The sequence below is a fragment of the Corvus hawaiiensis genome, chromosome 6 (genome assembly GCF_020740725.1).
Source record: "Corvus hawaiiensis isolate bCorHaw1 chromosome 6, bCorHaw1.pri.cur, whole genome shotgun sequence".
NCBI classification, from domain to species: Eukaryota; Metazoa; Chordata; class Aves; order Passeriformes; family Corvidae; genus Corvus; species Corvus hawaiiensis.
In genome coordinates this window covers 2,729,320-2,749,387 of record NC_063218.1, presented here as the reverse complement: position 1 = coordinate 2,749,387, position 20,068 = coordinate 2,729,320, and the positions used below count along the sequence as shown (strand labels likewise).

Below are 20,068 nucleotides of genomic sequence, written 5' to 3'. Positions count from 1 at the left end.
GAGCTTCACTTGAGAGAGCTGGGGGTGTTCAGCCCTGAGAAGGCTTAGAGCCACTTCCAGTACCTAAAAAGGAGGGAGAGGGATTTTTGTATGGGCAGATAGTGCCAGGACAAGGGGGAATGGCTTCCCACTGCCAGAGGGCAGGGATAGATGGGATTTGGGAAGGAATTCTTCCCTGGGAGGGTGCTGAGGCCCTGGCACAGGGTGCCCAGAGAAGCTGTGGCTGCCCCTGGATCCCTGCATGTGTTCCAGGCCAGGCTGGACAGGGCTTGGAGCAACCTGGGATGGTGGGAGGTGTCCCTGTTGGACTGAGATGAGGTTCAGGTCCCTTCCAACCCAAACCATTCTGGGATTCACTGAACACACCTGGCCCAGTCACTGGAACTCCAGAGGGCCAGGTGGGCTCTGGTTTTGCCAGCAGGGATTTACAGCACAGCGAACCAGGAGAGAAATTCCCCTTTCTGCTCCCAAGTGAGTGTTGCTGCTGTGGAGCTTCTCTCTTGCTGTTAAGACTGGATGAATGATTTTAGCACTTTTGCCAGGGGTGGCAAGCAAATAACGTCCAAAGCCCTGTTCCCAACAGTGGTGTTTTGTGTGGGGAGTGACAAATCCCACATCCATGAATAGGGCATTATACCCAGCCGGGGTTGTTTGTGGGCAGCCAGGCCTTCCACACTGTCCTGCTTTGTGCTCTGGAGAGCGACTCTACAGTGCTGGGGGCTCTGCTTGATCTTCCTGAGGGTTCTCCACTCCATACAGTGTCTCCTTGGTGATGTCTGGTTTATTTATTATTTTTTTAAGGAATATCTTTGTTTAAGCTGAATAAATGATTGCCACCTGTATCTGTGTTTCTCATGGAGTGAGGATGTACTTGTTGAGCAGCAGCACCTGCTGCAGGTACCTGTTCCCCTTCTCTAGGCTGAAAAGAACACTTCCAGCAATTCCACGTGGATTTCTCTCCCAAGAGAAAGCAGATGTGCTCCTCTGACAGCATCTGCATGGCTTGAGCCCTGACTCTAATTCTCTAAAGCAGGTCCTGCTTTCTGCTGGCCCAAGTGATTGAGGTGGATTTTCTTGCTTTCCACAGTTTTAATTAATTTGGAATTTCCACTGACTTTAAGTGGATTATTTGAATTCCATGGTATCTACACCATCTAAACAGCCCCAGGCCCTCATTAAGAGTTAATGAGAAGATCAGAGAGAGGAGCAGGTGCTGTGGCCCGGCTCAGATCATTGTAAAACAGATGAATGGGGTTGAGAGCTGGGAGTTGTGGCTGCATCACAATGGCCCTGCCGGGCACAGCCCCCTCCCAGCAGCGCTGAAGAGCTCTTTGTTCACCCCAGAGGTGACATTCCCACCCCTCTGGAAACACAGCGGCTGGAGAGCTGAGGGTGCCCAGGCTGGGGCCTTGGAGGTGCCAGTGTGGGGTCAGGTGTGCCCCTGGGACACCACAGTCACAGGGGGGTGTTTGGAACTGGCACAGGGACAATGCCACAAGTGCCAGCACTGCACAGCCCCAGGGGGAGGGAACAGCAACTGCAGCAGCCCTGAAATTTATCCACAGTACAACGGGCTGAAGAGGAAAAAGCAAGGGGCCTTTTATGTATTATTTACGTTTGTATTTTAGATCTATTTTTATATATACATATGTATATTGTGTATGTATATATAAAATCTGTATATGTATTTTATGTATATATAAAATCTATATATGACATTTATAATGTATACATTTTTTTTATATACACATACACAGAGAGACTATATATATATATATATATATATATATATATATATAGTATATAAAATCAACCATGACCTCCTTGAAACAAACACCAAACTTTTCATAAATGTCTTCCCCCTGGGAAGCTCTTCCCTGGACCACAGAGCCATGTTTTTATATAGTTTTATATATATCATTATATATAGCTATACCTGTATTATTTTTTTTTATATAGCATAAAAATATATTAAAATATATATATCTCAAAATAGCAGTATTTGGACACACAGTTGATGAATCCTGGAGAATCCCAGAATGGTTTGGGTTGGAAGGGACCTTAAAGCTCATCTCATTTCACCATCCCAGGTTGCTCCAAGCCCTGTCCAACCTGGCCTGGAACACTTTTTTTTTTGTCAGAAACCAGCCCTAACAGCCTTACCAGTTTCTCCAGAGGTTGAATTTTACCTCCTCCCCAGGCTTTTAATTTTTTGGCTAACAGCTTTCCCACCCTGAGGAAGAGATGTCCATCTCCTTTACTCTGCTTCCCCTAAGCTGGAAAAGGGAACTTCACCAGCTTGATGTAGAGCTGTGGCTTCCCAAAGATTTGTGCTTGAACTAGGGGAAATAAAAAATAATAGTTCACCCTCTACTTCTCTTTCAGGTCCACAGTGAGGGACCCTGCTTCCAATTCCTGCCTTTAGTTCAACCCCCAAAACCAAATATTGAAACACCTACTGGCAGTGAAACTCCAGGAGACAGACACAGGAAGTTTTAAATAGGCGGCTTAGTAATAGACCTGAGGAAAATTAAATCTCAGAATCCCTTAGGATCTGCCAGGCAGACAGACCAGAATGACTGTAAAAGGCACCAGGAGGGGGTAATGCCATGAAAAAAACTAGACTGATGAAAAATCCTTAGTCATGGAGCTTGTCAGTAGTAAGTGAGCGTTCCCAGGACCCCAGACATGGACTGGAGAGATGAATCAGTGCCTTCCATCTGTGTTTCATCCCTCCCCTTCCCCAGGGACCTGAAATAGGAAGGGATTTGATGCTTCCCAGCCCAGTTCCAGCAGAAGCTGGTGGCTGGCAGTGTCTGGGAGCTGTGCAGGGCCAGGCACAGCCCCACTGCTGCCATGTGGGAGCCTCGTGCTGCAACGGCCGGGAATTCATTTCCCAACAGCCCCAGAGCATTCCTTTATGGAGAGTCAGTTCAGAGCAGGAACAAACCCTCTACAACTGCAAAACCAGCACTGCCCCCCGAGCCAGGCAGCTGGACACTGACACAATGCAGTTCTCCAGGAGATAAATCACTTCCTTTTTTCTAGCTGAAAAGTTCCTAACTAAAGCATCACACTAGTTATTGCAGATCTTTTTCCCCCTGAAGGAATTACACTGTTCCATCACTGTTGTAGGTGGCCGAGGCTATCAGCAGGAACGGGAACGTGCTGCTGAACCCTGGTTCAGCACTCCAAGGCCTTCACATTCCTGGAATTATTATGAGGCTGGAAAGCCCTGGAAAGCCTCACCCCCTCACCCTGTGTCCTGGCTCAACTACCAGCCTTGACTCCCTGAAGGAGGTTTCCTCCTCAGCTATCACCCCCATCTGTTCCAGAGCAGCTCTAACCCAGACATGGATTTCCAAACCAGGTTCTGACTCCCTGCACAGGCCCTGACAGAGGCCAAGAGCTCCACATGCTCCAGAGGGATCATCCCTCCGCAGACCTTCCCAGGAAATGCAAGGCCAGGCAAAAGAGATCCTCACTGAACAGCTGCCCTGTTCAGATGCCTGCCTTCAACTTCCCAGAGCTCTGCTCTCAGGGACCCCCCCAACACAGGCTGTCCCTTCTGAGGGGACACAGGACAAGTGGCCATCCACACAAAGTGTATCCAAGTGCAGGGGGACAGCTGGATGCTCTGATCCCCAAATCCCGAGGCCATTTTCTCCCTGGTAAAACACAGTCTGGTTACCAAGCTCTGGATACCAAGCCCCAAATACACAAGTTTTTCTACCAGCTTTGCTCAGTGACCACAGTGCTCCCAAGGAGCCATCATTCCATTCCTGGCTTTTACACAACAAACATTGGGAAATAAAGCAGAGGCAGAACCAGGACTGTGCTTGCACAACCTCTGTGCTGCTGAGACAGGAGAGTTACAGCTGCACAAAGCACCCTGAGAATTCCCAATCTGAAAACCTTAAAGCACCAAGAAGTGTTTCCTCAGCTGAGTCTCATGTTTTACAAGACCTGAGGTGAATCCTTTAAGTCTTGATCCCATTATGGACAGTGCTCTAGGCCTCAGTTTTCAAAGACAAATCCAACTTTTACCTCAAATGATGCAACTGCTGCCTTGCAACAGCAACTACTCCTTGAAAACCAGTTTGAGGATGCACTGTTCTAGATTGTTCAACTTGAATTAACCTTTATGTTTATGTTTCTAAAGCACATTTCTGCCACAATATATACTGAGAACAAGGTGAATTTTAGCAAACTTTTTCTTTACTAAAGTCTCTTGTTATAAATTACACAAATAACTTTATAAACAAATCCCCCCCGCTTGCATTTTTGTTTAAAGTAATAACTTTATATCATACAAATAAAGAAATTTCAAGTATGAAAAGTGCATTATTGCAATAATACCTCTTTGCAAGTCCAAAAATCTTGGTTTAGAATAAAACTGTAAAGTGTAAAAAAGGAGTAAAACAATCAGTGCCATCTATTCATTCAAGAAGTCCAACATCTTAAAAATGATGCTTAGTGTGTTGCAGAGGCAGATTTACACCTGAAAGCAACATGTAATTGAAAAGAAGCTATGTGTGTTCATTGTTTTGCATTAATTCTTGTTTTGTTTTCCCTAGTTTTCTTCACCTTTCTCAGCAGGAATTCTCACTACAACCAGTGCTTGTCCTCAGCCATCACCCATTCTGTGCTGCTGCCACCTGCATGGTGCCGAGGTCTTCATCCTCCTCGTGCATCCGCTTCAAACTTCCTGCAGGAGGCAAGAGGCAACTTCAGCCACAGGAAACCAGGACATTTAAGCACTCCACATTGAAGTTTAAACTCGGCTTGCACACCAAAAGCAATCCCCCTTCCCAAGAGTTTGGGATTCTGCTGCTAAAGGTTTACGTGGGGAGTGTAAAAATCACCTGGCACCCCCAAGCAGGAGAAGCTTCTCACCTGTGCTGCCAGGCGGGACTGAGAGGGATCTCTCCAGCTGCAGAGGTGACATCATCTGGATGGTTAATTTTGCTAGATAGATGGCTTCATATTCCTGGAAAGGTCCAAAAATGTTTATTGCAATTACTTTGGCATAAAACTTTGTGAGGATGAGCAGGACCAATTCAGAGAGCATCTCACAGTAAGGCACAGATTTGGGAGGAGGAGAATTCTTTGTTGCTTTGATGTGAATGACAAAAACCATCAGGAAAGTCAGAGGAAAAGAGAAGTTCAAGGATGACTAAAGAAACGGCTTTAAGGAACAACCAACATTCCCTTTGCAGCTCCCTCAGCACCAACCAAGACATTTCAGAGCCTCTGAATCACTGCACAAACCAGGATTTTTATTTCTCCTCCATTCCTGGATTTGCTTTGTCCAAAGCTTAGGTGTAAGGAAGTGAGGTGCCCACTCATCTTCCTCCCAAAGCTTCACTACAGCTCCTGACATTTCCTTGAAGGGTATTTGTGTAGTATATGTTCAGTCTAAGTAGAAATGTCTGTTTGGCAGGAAGATGAGTCATTAAATGGCTTTTCAGTTCTGATCAGGAATAAAAAAAGTCACCTGAAGTTGATGGACAAATCCAGCATTAGGATTAATACAGAATCTTCTTTCTTGGACATAAGTAAATGCATCCCTTAAAAAGAGAAGGAGAAAACACCTCAGTGAAAAATGGAGTTGTCCTTCAGATTATCAGTTTTTCAAAACTACAGAACCCCTAAGCTCTGACCAGAACTGGTCTGCACAACTGAAATTGCTTGCCCAAAGCAGGAAGAGGCAGCTGTACAATTCTGTTTGCCCACCCCAGCGCTCAGCTCACTTTCCAGTTCAACACAGGCTTGGAACAGCCTCTGGGGCCTCTCCCACGGTTTTATCCATGGATGGAGGCTGGTGCCTTGCTTCTCTCAGCAGCAGGTGCCTAATTCTTAAAAAAAAAAGATGTAAACACATCTGCAGTGAAGTGAAATGGAATAATCAGCCCCTGGTGAAGTCTTAGGTAAGGCAGTTGTTACCTGCTGAGACTGAGTGAAAACACAACTGTTTCTGTTCCCTCCAAAATCATTATTCACCTCACACCACCTCAATTAAAACCTGAATACCTCTTCTTACCTGTACTTCACCCCAAATGTTTCCATTATGTATGCAATAACTAAGGCAGCACTGGAAAAAAACCAAATAAAAATTAGTAAATTAGATTTCAATTGTTTAAAAATATTTATATCAGGATGGATTATTTCCTACCTTCTAGAAATCCCTGCGTTTCCATGGACAAGAACTTTTCCTGAGAAGGGAAAAAAAACCCCAAATCAACCATATTTGTATAAATTGAATAAAATTCTCCATAACAAGGAAAAGCCACATTTCAAAGAACTGGGCAGCAGCAAGGCACATCCAAGAAAAACAGGTTTTGTCTTCCTTCAGCCTGAATTTCTAACTACACTCTGTCCACTGGGATACAGGAACTGGGATTCCTGCTCCAGGGAGGATTCTGAGTGCCAGAATGACCACAGTGCAGATTTCAGGTCCTACATTAGAGAGGGGACAAGGAAATTTCATGCACAGAACACAGCTGTGTTTCAAGTGAAAAAACCCCAAACCCCAGAGGTTCATTTTCCAGTTAGAGGCAAAAGGAAAGAACACTTTGCTCTGAATTTGTCTAATATAGTTCAAATCAAGCATAAGAAACCCCCCAATTTAAGAAAAGCTCATATTTACATACCCCTAAGTTAGTTTTAAAGCTTTAACAACACTTTAATAAATGAAGGAAAAGTTAATGGAGTTTTACCTCCACTTTGTAAACTTCCATCAATAAATTCTTTAGTCTGAAAAGAAAAAAAAATTTTAAGTCTCAAACTTTCGGATTATTTTAAATGCATGTGGCAGTACCACCTAAATTCAGTATAATTTTTATATCAGTCTTTATTTACAGTGACAATAAAGCACCTTTATGCAGACTTAAACCTCACTCCAACTGGACATTTGTATTTCTTGTGTACTTTAAACTATTCCTAAAACTGTCAGTGCAAATACAGTGTGAAGGCACCGCTGGGTTTTTTGGTGGAAGAAGGAACAAAATGCTTTTGCTCAGCTGCAAACTAAACTAAACTAAAGATACAAACCCACAGCTCAAACCAAGGGTTTGTTCTAGTAATGGGCACTGTTTAATTTACAAGTTACTTTTTAATTCCTCTGCTGTAAACATTTTTTAAGACATTGTAAAACTTACTTACTACTTTGAATTTGGTTTAGAATTTGATACAAGAAACATAAATACTCTTGGGCTCAAGTAGAAATTTCCCCCAGGTCAAGGTCCCCAAAATTCCCCCATGACCAAATCTCTCTGTTTTGTGCCAGTCTTTTTAAATTTTATTTCTTTTTTTTTTTTTTTTGATACCATAACAAGAAGCAGCTCTTACAACTCCACCTGTTTCCATACTTATAAAAAGGAGTTAATTACACTTATTAAAGTATCAATAATAAGGTCAAGAGCTGGTAGCACTTCCAGGTGCCTCAGGCTGAGTATCCCAAATGTGAAACTGGTATCTGTTAGTTCAGAAAACTCCTGGGCAACTCCATTCCCAATCCACACACTCACCATAGGGAAAAATCGGATTATATTCTCCACTGGATTATCTGCAATATCCAAGACTAAATACCTGCAACGAAAACAGTTCCTGTGAGAACACAACACCACTGAGTTGCTACTACTGGGACACACAGAGCTGCTACAACCCCTCCCCTGCACTCACACCTGCAGGAGGAACCCAGCACAACCCCCCGGCTTTAATTCCTGCTCTAAACTCCAGAACTTCAATCTGTGAGGAAGGGAGTGAGGAATCTCCTCCAACATCTCCTGACAGATTTCCCCTCTCAGAAATCACCCAACACTGAAGACAGTTACTGCAAACTATGGATAATTCTAATCTGCAGACTCGGCCAGAGTTCAGGATGAATAAAATTCATGGTTTGGATTTAAAGTCTTTCTGCACCTCAGCACGTTTTTCAAACAGTTCTGACAACGTGAAAATACTCGGGAAGAACACAGACACAAAAGAATCTTGATCATTTCTCACCTAAATAACTGTTGGAAGTTTGGTTTAATAAAATTTGCTTCAATGTTTTGCCGTATGCATATTACATGGGTTATTCCATGTTTCTGGAGTATAGGTAGCTGTGGAGAAAGAGAAAAAATACCTTTTTTAAATTGCAGATTCGTCTATTACACAGTAATAAAAAGAAAAGCTATACTTAGATACAAACTAGGGCTATATCAAGGAAAATCTGAGCTGGTTTTCTAGAATTCAGAGTGTGAAAATGCCATATTTCAAAAAGAAAAAATTCCTAACAATGACAAAAAAGGAAGACATTCAATGAATTTGTTTGTCTCTGCCCACCTTTCACTTCGCCTGAAATTGCAAGTCCCTCCATGAGGGAGGAATTTGCAGCCAGCATTGGATTCTTGCTAGAATCAGATCATGAAAAGAAAATCCTTTAAACCATGAGGCAAATTTGCAGAGCCAAGCTGTGCCTTAGCAGTGTTTGACTTTATTGTAGATTTAATTTTCCTTGTTTTAACGTCTGTGTGCGAGTTGCCAGCTCTTTTTGTATTGCAACCCTTCAGCAAAGGAAATAGGAATTGCTAAAGTGTCTCAAATGGTTTAAATTTTCTAAGAAAAATTATATTTAAGACTCAATTTTAATACAAATAGCTCAGACCATCCCACAAATGCACCACATATTCCTTCCACTCTGGCATTTTTCACGTTCCAGTTCAGAACGGCAACCAAATTTACACCTCCATAGATACACTCGAGCAGATCTCCACAGTAACAAATCAAATCACCACAGCAAAGCTTCCCTGTGAGAGAATATTCTGAAAATCATACCTTGCTTTTCATAGCTGAAGAGTATGGGCCTAAAAATAACCCAGGTAAGATTTCCTAGGAGGCAGAAGAAAAACAGACATTTAATACCAACTCAAAATGATTTGAAATACCACATTTCACTCACCTCAGACCACAGCCATGGACACAAATAATTTACACATGACTGAGATGTGTAATCAATGTCATTTATAGCAGGACAAGGGAAAAAAAATGGTTTGGCAGGATAAAAGAAACATGATCTTGGTGCAGGAGATCTTGTTTTGGACCAGGAACAAAGTGCTTGATTTGGACTGAGTTCCAGGTTGATTCCTGCATCTCACCCAGCCCCAGATCAAGTGAAGGGAACTCTTAACTTGCTTTATAACCCTGTCTTGTAATTAACTCCAAATTGCTCTCATGGAAAGAGATGCACACAGGGAAATTCTCTAGCTTTGGCCTAGCAGTGGGAAAATATCAGTTTTTAACCATTCATCTCCCCACAATAAAGATATGCAGGTGTGTAGATCTTATCTTGAGCAAAGATTTGACTGACACCATGGTAGGAAAATTTTAATTGTCCATCCTACTGGAAAACACTCCCAAGTTTAAGGCAGAAGGCAAAGCTCTGATACATTTTTAGTAATCATCTAAAAACATTCAGAAAGACAAAAATGTAGTATTTGGGAGATTGCTGTTTTAGCACAGCAGAGATGCAAACACACCTGTATTCCAAGCTGGCAAATCCTCACCTTAATTAACTAATTAATTCTGTCAGCCATGGTGCTGCCTGACACTTTACAGGTAAAGACTGATTTTGATACCTGCTCTTTTTTCTCCTCATTAAATGCTCCATGGGTTTTGCCTCAAACAGTAAATAAAAGTGTCCTACCTGCATCTCTCTCCTCATGGGATAGGTCCAATCCTTAAAAAAACCAGAAAAATTAAAAATAATTATATATACAACAGAGAAAAACATTCAGGCAGAGATCTGTACGTGCATTTTATAGAGAACAACCACCCTCTATGTTCTGTACAAACTCCCTGCTGCACACCAGGCACGTCCCTGCTACCTTTCCACACGGATGCCAGCACCACCCAAGTGCAAGGAACACTATTTGGAAAGTTAATGTGAAGAAACCTCAGATATTCTACAAAGAATCCTTAAGGCTGGAAAAGATCCTTATCAGCTGTACATCCACACCTCAGCTTTCTGCTTAGAAACTTCCCTCTGAAGTGAGGAGGGGGAAAAAAGAGAAAGGGAAACAGCTTTAGAACATCCTGTACTAGTCAGAGAAGGAAAAGAATTCTTTTGGCTGGTGCATTCCCGCAGCCACTGAAAAAACAGAAGATAACAAGTGGAGCAGGTGACTCCCTGAAAATCCACACTGCCTCACCTAATGCACTTTGACTGGGAATATTCCGGATTCAGCTTGAACAGTTCCAGGAATCTGTGCTCTCCACGACCACAGCAAGCCATTACAGCGAGTCTCCACTATTCCCCACCCTACAGTAAACTGGGAAGGCTCCTCACACTGTAAATAAACACCTGTGTCCATGATCCTGCTGGTCATTTACAGCCCAACACCCCCTTCCACAGAATCCCAGACCGTCAGGACTGGGAAGGTTCACCTCCCATTCCCAGCTGTCCTTTTACCACCAGAACTGCCCAGAGCAAATGCCAGGATCAACATTTCCATCCTTTGCTCCATTCTGCAGCTCTGCCAAAGCTGAACAGAAAACTGCTCAGGCAGAGACTATTCCTGTCTTTCCTTCCCTACAACTCCCACTGGCCTCTATTAACAGGCTCTTACTCATTCCTTGACCCTCACACATGAAGGAGTTGGAGCTGAGATCCCAGTTACCATCTGGAGGTAAAAAAAAAAAAATTAACAAAAAGGGACTAGTCAAATGTATCCAATAGACTGCATCCATTTATTTACATAACTCTGTTGTTTGATTCACACACACACCAGCAGCTAAGGAAAAACTTCCCCTGTGTTCTGATGTCCTCAGAAGTATGGGGAAGTTAAACTTTAAATATTCCAGCTGGGAGGAGAGGTCTGGAGTACAGCAGGAAATTGCAGCACTGTCCACCTGAGCACCTACACTTGTCCCAGTAGCAGTAATTTCACATTAAACCTCTTTTTACTGACACAATAAAAATCCTGTGCTTCCCTCAGACACCCCCACAGTGCACAGGGAGGATTTTCCAGCTCTTGGTAGGGGGATTAGGAAGGATTTTATTATCAGGGAAGTTATTCCGGAAAAGAAAGCAAACAAACATTAAGCCACTCCAGACAACCCTTTGGATACCACCTAAAGTGGCAGCACAAACAGGGAAATAAAATGCCCTGAAATGGGCTTTGCAGAAGACACACAAGTAGCTGAATTACTTCTGCATGTTCCAGCTGGAATAATAAACTCCTGAAGTTGAAAGGAGAAATGCTGTGACAAAAAGATGGTATTTACAGAACTGTATCCTTTGAAGGCTGACCTGAGAGGGTTCAGCACAACCCTGCTGGCTTGCTCTGTACACAAAAGCATCATTCACTCCTCCAAAGGCCAGAAACCCCCAGGTTTGTCCAAGTTTAAAACCAACCCTAAGAGCAATAAACTCTGAAAAGCTTAAGCTGCACTCCAGGAATATACAAGCACTTCAGTGGGTTTATCACTCTGTTTGTAGAATTTAAAAGTCTTAATCTGGAGCACAATGAAAACACAAATTCATCACTATTTTGGCTTAACACCACATTGCAAATATTCCTTTCCAATGTATCAGAGGCAGGAATTTTTTAGTCCCAACAGCTGTAAACTGGGTAAGAATTGAGCAATGCAAGTCCAAAGGGAATCAAATCCCAAAAGACAGCACAGATGCTCTGAACAAGAAACAAAATGTCACCACAGGCCCCAGACATTGGTCTTCAGTGCCCTTCAGGAAGCAAAAAAGATACAGTTTCCAATGGGATTTAGTCTGCAAAATAACTCTCTGAAAGACAGTGTTTAAGGAAAACATTTAATGTGAGATGAGTACACAAACTACTGAAAGAGTGATTTTGGTGATTGCTGACAGCCCTTCAAGGCTTTTCAAACCAACAATGCCAGATTATTCAAATGTTATGCAAAGTTATGTAAAAAACCCAATCTATTAATGGAGACTGAACTCAAGCACAGGTTCCATTTAAGGAATTCATTCATCAGCCAGGTTTTCCACACTGTCTGGAGCACCCAGCAGACAAATAACAACGGAAAGCTTCTCTTTTGATCAGACCAAATGCAAGAATTTTGCTAAGAAAACAAAGGGTGATGCCAGAGGTGGAGGGAAGAACAGCATTCCTTGCTGTCAAGGATTTGGGAGGTTCTCCAGAACAAGCGACAACTCACTGGAAGTCTCACACATCAGTATTTGCAAGACACTAAAGAGATGGAAGTGCAAAAAATAACCTCCAAACCACCAAAGTTTTAAAGATGAGCCACTCCCCTCTGACACATCTCCCTAAACAAGCAGAAGGGGGAATAAAGCACATTCCAAATCCCTCCCTTCCCCATCCCATCTCCAGCTGAAATAGATGGAAGCTATGAATTAACAGGTAAGGCTTGTCCACACTACAAAGAGCTTCTTGGTATCCAATATCCAAACTACACCAAGAGCAGCTCTGCCAACAGTTTGGGTAATTTTGTCCGTATTTTGCCAGGGATACACCTGTTCTTCCTTAGAACAGTTTAATGGCAAAAAGTGACATGTGGGCTTTTTTCTGTAAGAGTGACCTTGGCTAGGACTTAATCTAAAAAAAATCATATTATGATTTTTTTTTAATTAGTTTAGCAGCCCTGACATTGAGCCTCTGTACCAAAGCAGAGAGTGTGGTTTTTAAACACAGCACCCAACCTGCATATGCCTCTCCAGAAGGAATGCACTGAAATGGATCCACGTGACGTGGCTTAACTGGTCCCTCATTGAGAGCTGAAGCCTGCAGACCCATCTGATTTTCACACATAAAAGGGACATCCCCAGTCTTTGTCAAAGCTCAGCTCTGGCTGAAAGGCAGTCCCAGTTATCATGGTTAAACTCCTGCTGCCTTATAATTAGTAAAGCCTGTAAACCACAGGCTGGCCCAGGTGAAGGGAGAAGCTCTCTCAGAGGTGCTGAAAAAACCACCAGGAAAAGAAATCGAATCAGTAGTTCAGGAATCAGACATCAGGAAGTCTTTTCTAGATTTCACTGCTGCCTCTCACCTGCTCAGCATCACCCACCCCTGCAATGACTCCTCCTATTTCCCGGACCATCACTCAAATCCTTTAGAAAAGCTGCCCACAGCTCCCAGTAAAACCTCCCTGACCACTCCAGGTGTCCAACCCTTTCCCAACTCCCAGACAGCTCCTTCGCTGTTGATTTATAGCATCGCTTTCCTCTCCACACAGATTTCTCTTCCCATCACAATTCATCACAGCAGGACTCCCACATGATGGATTGTGCACCTCAAAAACCCAGGGCTGTCAGAACCCGCTTGCCTGAAGCTGTTTCCCTGTCTAGTGAGGCTGTAACACTCCAAGTCTCTCCTCCAAACCTGCTACAAGGTTCTCCCACAAGTTGTGAAGCTGGAGCAACAGAAACTGTTACGGCAGCGCCAGCCAGGGGCTCTGACCTGCTCCAGTTCCTGCACCTGCTCTGGCCAAGCCATCTCCTGGCTCTGCCTTTAACCCCTGCACAGGAAATTAAAATTACAGCCTGACAGTGTTGTATGAGAGCACTCAGAGGGCAGGATTACATCAGCTGCCAGCAGCACTGTCATCCCCCTGCCCAGGCTGCAGCTTGGACTGGGGCTGCGTCCTGATCCCACAACAATGACCTCGACACAAAGGCTTTATGCTTAATTCCCAGGTAGCCCTAAGTGTCATTTACACCATGAAATGAGATCACACCTTGGGTTTGAAAGCATTTTACATATTTTATACAGCCCAACCAAGTGGAGGAGAGGGATGTTATCATTAAAGACCCCCACAAAAATCGAAATCAATTTGTAAAATGGAACAACTGCAGAAGAAAACTTGAAATAGTAAAGCAGTAGCAGAGCACGCTCAGTTGCCATCTTTTAATAAGAAAGCAGACAAACTAAACGAGGTACTGAAAGAATATTCAAGGAAAATATTTGAGTATCACTGAAACCTGTCACATCTATCACCGTGAAACGTGGTACTTAAGAGCCTCAAAATTAGCTACAAACAGGAATGAAGTGAAAGGTTGCGTCTTCAGTTTCAGTCATGCTTTGTGCTCTTGGACAGTTACATTAAAAATACGGGAGTTTTTATACAAATAGTATTATTTCAGCTGGAAGGGACCTATAGCTATCATTTAGTGCAACTGCCTGACCAGTGTGGCTTAAATATATTTTTCCCCACACAGAAATCCTGGTGCAAGTCTATTAAATTTACAAAATTAGACCAAATCCTTTCGTCCCCTCAAGGCATGGGCATGGCACTAACAAGCTTAGGGAAGGTTTGGACAGTGCTGCTACCCCAAAAGTGGCTGAGGGCTGCTGAAAGAGGCTGGAGAAAGGGTGAGGTGACATTCCCACCCCTGCACAGCTGTTTCATCCCATGGCCACCACACTCAGGAAACGATACAGGGATGGAACCAGTTTTACAGGGAATTCTGTGTATTTGTCAAGAGCACTGAGACAATGGGAAGGCCTCACCAGAGACATTTTTGCTATTGAAAAGACAAAGGAATACAAAAGCAGGAAGGTGGAGAAGAGCAGTAATAGCAGGTGGGAACGACAGAGCACACGGAGGAAGGAAGAAGTGGACAACAGGGAAAGAAAGGTTATTTTAGCAGAGAGAAACACAAGCCACAGAAAAGGATAAAAGGTAAAACTAAAGGAAAAGTAGAAATGGAAAGTAGAAACAGAACAATTCTTATTTGCCCCACTCTCTAACACTGGTCCCGAAGACACCTGGTTAAACACCATCAGCACACAGGATCAGCAGCACTGATAAAAACTCTTCTCATATAATTTTATTCCAATAAAATTGGAAATAAAGCAGGGGAGGCAGAATCCTTCAGCTTACAGGAAGCACAGAGCCAAGTGCCAGGAGTGCCACACTCATATGGATTATCAGAACTGGTTGTAACAGTACAAGAATGGCCTTTTTCACACCCCTCCTTTTGTCAGTTCATGAGTTGGGCTATACTGAGACAATCCTCATTTAGATAAAAATCCCCAAACACACCTTAATTCCCAAATTCTACAAACTGCTCTGCTGTGCCTGTGTGGATCCCACCGGGCTTTCCCTGGATGGGAGGCACAAGTTAATCAGGGCTGACAGACTGCTCAACTTCAGCTGCCACAGAGCACTTTTCTGATTTATGCAAAGCAGTCTGATAGTATCCCACAGAGTTGTGATCAAAATCTGTCACCTGATTTACATTTCCCAGCACAACACAGCGTTTGTTCTCCATTTTTTGGGCTCTATTACGTGGGCAGGTAAAAGAATTCTAATGATACAGGCTTCCTACTTATTTTAAAGAGTCTGCAGAGGAAGGGAAAAGCTGTGTTTTAAGGGGGTTATTTGTGTTTCCTATCAAAAGTGAGAGTAAAAAAAGTTTGATAGATTTGTTCCACCTTTAGACAGACTGCATCACTTCATAGTTAAAAAAAGCAGTCAGAAATACATTAGCATTTCAGACTAAATATAGCTGTCAAAAATGTAAATTTCTTTTCTTAAAAAAAATCCCCATGTGCTAAAAAGAACTCAGCTTTTATGCATAATAAAAAGGCAAATATGTCTGCTTAGTCAATACGCTGCTAATTTAATTACAAAACCCATGGAGAGTCCTAAAAAAATTCTAAATACATCACGAACACTTGGCTTGCTCAGCCTGATTGCAAGCAAATATGCTTTAACAAAGAAATAAACTGGTAATTATTGTTGCGTTCTCATTATATATATATATCCTAGTTCTTTTTTTGTTTAAAATTTAATGGGAAAATAATTTCTATTAAATTCCTTCAATTATTCCAGTCCTTACTGACCTTCTTTCCAGAAGTACTAAGACGTCTCAGTACTAATAAGCCAACATGTACTAATTGTTATTAACCTGACCCTTTTTACTGGGTTTTTAGCCATATTTTTCCCCCCAGTAACACAGAACTTCTCAAATTTAAGAAAGTTTGAGGCCTGACCTCGGAAAATGCGCTGATTTTAGGAAAAAACCCATAAATATCTAAGCTTAGAAATGGTTCCACATCACATATAATCACTATTACTCATAAACCAGAGATATTCACTATCACCAGCCTATAAAAGAACACACGGTTCACAGACATTCCCAGTATAAACCAGCAAAGCTTTGCCAGAATGATGAGTTCCAGGTTTTCCAGCATTTCCCAAGCTCCCAAAAGTACCACCAGCCAAGAGGTTTAAAAATCCAGCAATCCCTAACACCACTATATGGATTAGGGACAGGGCAAACAACATCCAGGCTAGAAAAGTGACCTATTTATCCAGAGCACATCCCTGCAGCCTGCCCCAGTCAATCCAGGCTGCTCTCTCCCCTCAACACTTTTGCATGTGCCAGGAAGGAATGTGATGCTGTGCAGCCAACCAGTGATGTGGCTTTATTTTTAATTATTATTATTATTAATAAAGCTGTCACTTGGCTACGAGTGTCAGCTGGGAGAAGGGAGCTGGGGGTGGCAGCTGGATTGAGTTAAAGAAGAGGCAAAGCTGCACTTTTGAGCAGCAGGAAGTCAGCCAGGGATTCCCCAAGTTCTCCCTCCTCCCATTCCCAGTATTTTGAAAAAAATCTGCCAAGCCAGCATTAAACCACCCATCATCAGCTTCCTGAAATATTAGGGATCATTACTCATTAAAGAGCCTCCTTGCTGCAATGGATAAGAGATGATCTTCTGCTTTCCAGGAAAATCTGCATTTTGTGGGCAGAATGACTTTAGTTTCCTCAGTTTGCTTCTCCAAAGCACTGTCTTAAGGACTGGGCTTAAGTCTCTCACACTTTGCTTTTAACAATTTACCTCCACAAGAACTTTAACATTCACCACTGGCTTTCGCTTTTCTGTTTCCTCCACTTCAACTATTTATTACCTTGTATTCAGAGCTTGGAATTTATTTACATGATCTTGTATTTAGATCAAGTCAAACACAAAGTAGTATGCTGAAAGGAATTCTTAGTTTTTAGAATCAGTTCTTGAAAATCCCCACTATGTGAAGTTCTAACACACTACACATCACATTATGTAGAGACAGATCACAAAAAAAGCCAAAAATAAAAGCTACTCTGAAAGACACTGTATTATAATCTCAGTTTTCATCAGTTAAGAGTTGTTAGACTGGCAGCGAGCTCTGCTTTTATTTTTACTTTAACCCCACATTCCTCCTTACCCATTTTAAATGAAAAGCCACCCAGGCTAATTTAGTTAACCATTCTCAGACAGAACTGTGGATAACATAATTGGTTTCTCCAGAAAGAAAAGATATTTTAAAACAAACAAATTATAAGCCTCACAGGGTAGTAGATGATTTGTGTTGAGATACAAAGTGATTATAACTTTGTGAGAACAACTAAATGACTTCTAACACCTCCAGAGCTCTGAAATGACGGGGGTATTAAATCCTGACAACAAAAACAACAAAAAGAGTCCCATTTTTCGGGTAATTTACCACCATAACAGCACTGAGCAATGCTGTTCAAACAGAAATAAATGCTGATGTTTAGAAATGCATGACAATCTATAGACGCCTGAAGAGCTCAGATACTCTCAGCTTCCCTCACGCAGGCTGTGACATTTCGCATTAAATATTTGAGGCCACCAAAGGGGGGGGACACTCGCGGCTGTTTGTGACACACAAAAACGAATCAGCAGCGTCCAGGGTCAGCGCCGGGGAGTTCAGCCAAGTTCAGAAATCAGACACCGCGCTGACCCGGCTCCTATGACACCGCACGGCTCAGTCTGAGCACACATTGCCACCTGTCCTCGTCCGCAGGGAAGTCCTGGCTCTGGAACACCGTGAAAATACCTCCCCGATGGACTCACCCGAGCGCAGGATTGTTTGTGGAGGAGAGGAGAGGTGGAAGGCACCGAGTGCTCGGAAGGCACACGAAGGTACTCCCTGCTGGGGCTGCTCACACAGGGGCAGCCAGCGGCACAGGGACACGGCCGGGGGCCTTACAAAGGCAGAGGGACACGCAGGGGGAGCGAAAGGGCGGATAACGCAGCCTGTGACACACTGAACGCAGAAAAGGGGATACAAAAAAGAGTGGGGGCTGCTACGGGTGGGCAAAAGCCAAAGGAGATGAAGCGGGAGGTGCTCCGTTCCCTAAATGTGAGGGCGGCAAGATCGCCCAGAGAAGCTGTGGCTGCCCCAACCCTGGAAGTGCTCAAGGCCATGTTGGACAGGGCTTGGAGCAAGCTGGGATAGTGGGAGGCTTCCAGGCCGGAGGCACCAGAGACGGGAGATACCGGAGGGCCGGGGGTCTGCGAGGGCGATGGAGGGAGCAGAGCCCAGCAGCGACCGGGGAGGGAGGATGCGGTCCGTGGTCGCAGGGGGTGTCACCAGCACAGGGCGGGACACGGACCCGCGGCCTGCGATGGATCCCAGCGGGAGCCCCGCGGGAAGGGGCGCGGGAGGCACCGCAGGGCTGTGAGGGGAAGCCCCGGCGGGGCCGCGGGCCGGGCGTGTGCGGGGGGCCGGGACCGGAGCTCCCGCTCACCTCAGAGTCCTCTTTGGCCTGCGGCAGCGCGGGGAAGGCCGGCTTGGCGAGCTCCATGGCCGGGCGCTGTCCGGGCGGGGCAGGACCCGGGGCAGGGCGGCTATTTGGGCAGCGGGGCCGCGGGCTCCGGCTCGGGAGCAGCAGGAGATGGAGGCGGCGAAGGAGGAGGCGGCGGCGGCGCGCTCAGCCGCTCGCGCCCGGCCGCCATGCTGCTGCTGCTGCTGCCGCCTCTTCTTCCCTCCTCCTCCTCCTCCTCTTCCCTCCTTTTTCTCCTCCTCCTCCTCCTCCTCCCAGCCTCCCGCCCGCCCCCGGGCCCGCTCCCCCAGCCCCCGCCCCGCTCCGCCCCGCTCCGCCCTTAGCGCTCTCCTGTCTCCTCCCGGGCAGCTATCTCCCCGGTTCGTTTAATGAGCCCGCTCGCAACCCCTAAATTCGGAGTAATTCACCCCAAAGTTTCAGTAACGGGCGCTTCGCCCGTTAACGCTGACCAGGGCCCGGCTCGGAGCGCCTCCGGCCGGGCGCGCTCCAGGCACGGCGCGGCCATTAACGCTCCCTGTCTCCGTCCCCTGACATTCCCCAGGGCTCCTTCTCACACGCCCGCTTCCATCTTGGCTCTATCGCCCATGGGAATGACGCTGCTGCCTCACGTTTTAGCTGGCAACGCCAAGCGGGTCATCTCTGGACTGCCCAGGGAGGCGGTGGAGTCCCCATCCCCGGTCCAGGGAACGCCTGGACGTGGCCTCAGTGCTCTGGGTTGGGTGACGAGGTGGAGACTGGTCACAGGCTGGACTCGATGATACCGGAGGTGTTTTCCAACCTGGGACGACTCTGGGATCTCCAATCAGCTCCTCTTTGTGTGAGTGATGCCCTCAGACACCTCAGTGCTGGGGCAAGAATCTGTTTTATTGCTTTTTGAGGTCCCATGCTCTGATAACTCCAGGAGAGCTGGAGAGGGACTTTGGACAAGGGCGTAGAGAGACAGGACACAGGGAATGGCTTCAAACTGCCAGAGGGCAGGGCTGGATGGGAGATTGGGAACTGGGAATTCTGCCCTGGGAGGGTGCTGAGGCCCTGGCACAGGGTGCCCAGAGAAGCTGTGGCTGCCCCTGGATCCCTGGAAGTGTTCCAGGCCAGGTTGGATGGGGCTTAGAGCAACCTGGGATAGTGGAAGGTGTCCCTGCCTATGGCAGGGGGTTGGAATGAGATGGTCCTTAAGCTCCCTTCCAACCCAAACCATTTTATGATTCTATGAGACTTCACTTAAGCTGCAGTTTTTCATTCCTGTGCTTTTTGGTGAACTAAAAACCTACACTGGTGTCACTGGAATTTCTGAGGAAAGCTTAGTCAAAGCAAGCAAAGTTAGTGGGTTGGTTGCTTAAATAAAATTGTAAGTGTCCTTTTGGAAATACTAGCCCTGGAATTTTAGTCTCAGTTTTTATTTCTAGTGCACCTTTCTGCTCTTTTTACTAAATAAAACTTTGAGAAACCTTCAGCAATCATGTTTCAGCAACCACTCCCTCAGCCAAAGGCTCAGCTCGCTGTTTA

At 44.8% G+C, this 20,068-nt stretch overlaps 1 protein-coding gene across 1 annotated transcript; it reads right to left on the bottom strand.

Moving 5' to 3' along the window:
- Window positions 1-4,196: 4,196 nt before the first annotated feature.
- Window positions 4,197-18,777, bottom strand: STYX (serine/threonine/tyrosine interacting protein). Its single transcript, XM_048305781.1, has 11 exons — window positions 18,527-18,777; window positions 9,689-9,721; window positions 8,821-8,874; window positions 8,008-8,105; window positions 7,530-7,590; window positions 6,720-6,756; window positions 6,176-6,215; window positions 6,044-6,094; window positions 5,498-5,570; window positions 4,897-4,990; window positions 4,197-4,708 (listed from the first exon to the last, which is right to left on the bottom strand). The coding sequence occupies exons 1-11, from the start codon at window positions 18,581-18,583 to the stop codon at window positions 4,635-4,637; spliced, it is 672 nt and encodes a 223-aa protein (XP_048161738.1). The 5' UTR covers window positions 18,584-18,777; the 3' UTR covers window positions 4,197-4,634.
- Between the last annotated feature and the right edge of the window lie 1,291 nt (window positions 18,778-20,068).

What these genes read in the sequence shown, in the direction of transcription:
- STYX (XM_048305781.1), bottom strand. Translation starts at nt 18,583, where the DNA reads ATGGAGCTCGCCAAGCCGGCCTTCCCCGCGCTGCCGCAGGCCAAAGAG. An exon ending in TGGAAGTTTACAAAGTGGAG is followed by an intron (nt 6,216 to 6,719) that starts GTAAAACTCCAT and finishes TTCCCTTCTCAG; the next exon opens with GAAAAGTTCTTGTCCATGGA. An exon ending in AACGCAGGGATTTCTAGAAG is followed by an intron (nt 6,095 to 6,175) that starts GTAGGAAATAAT and finishes GTTTTTTTCCAG; the next exon opens with TGCTGCCTTAGTTATTGCAT.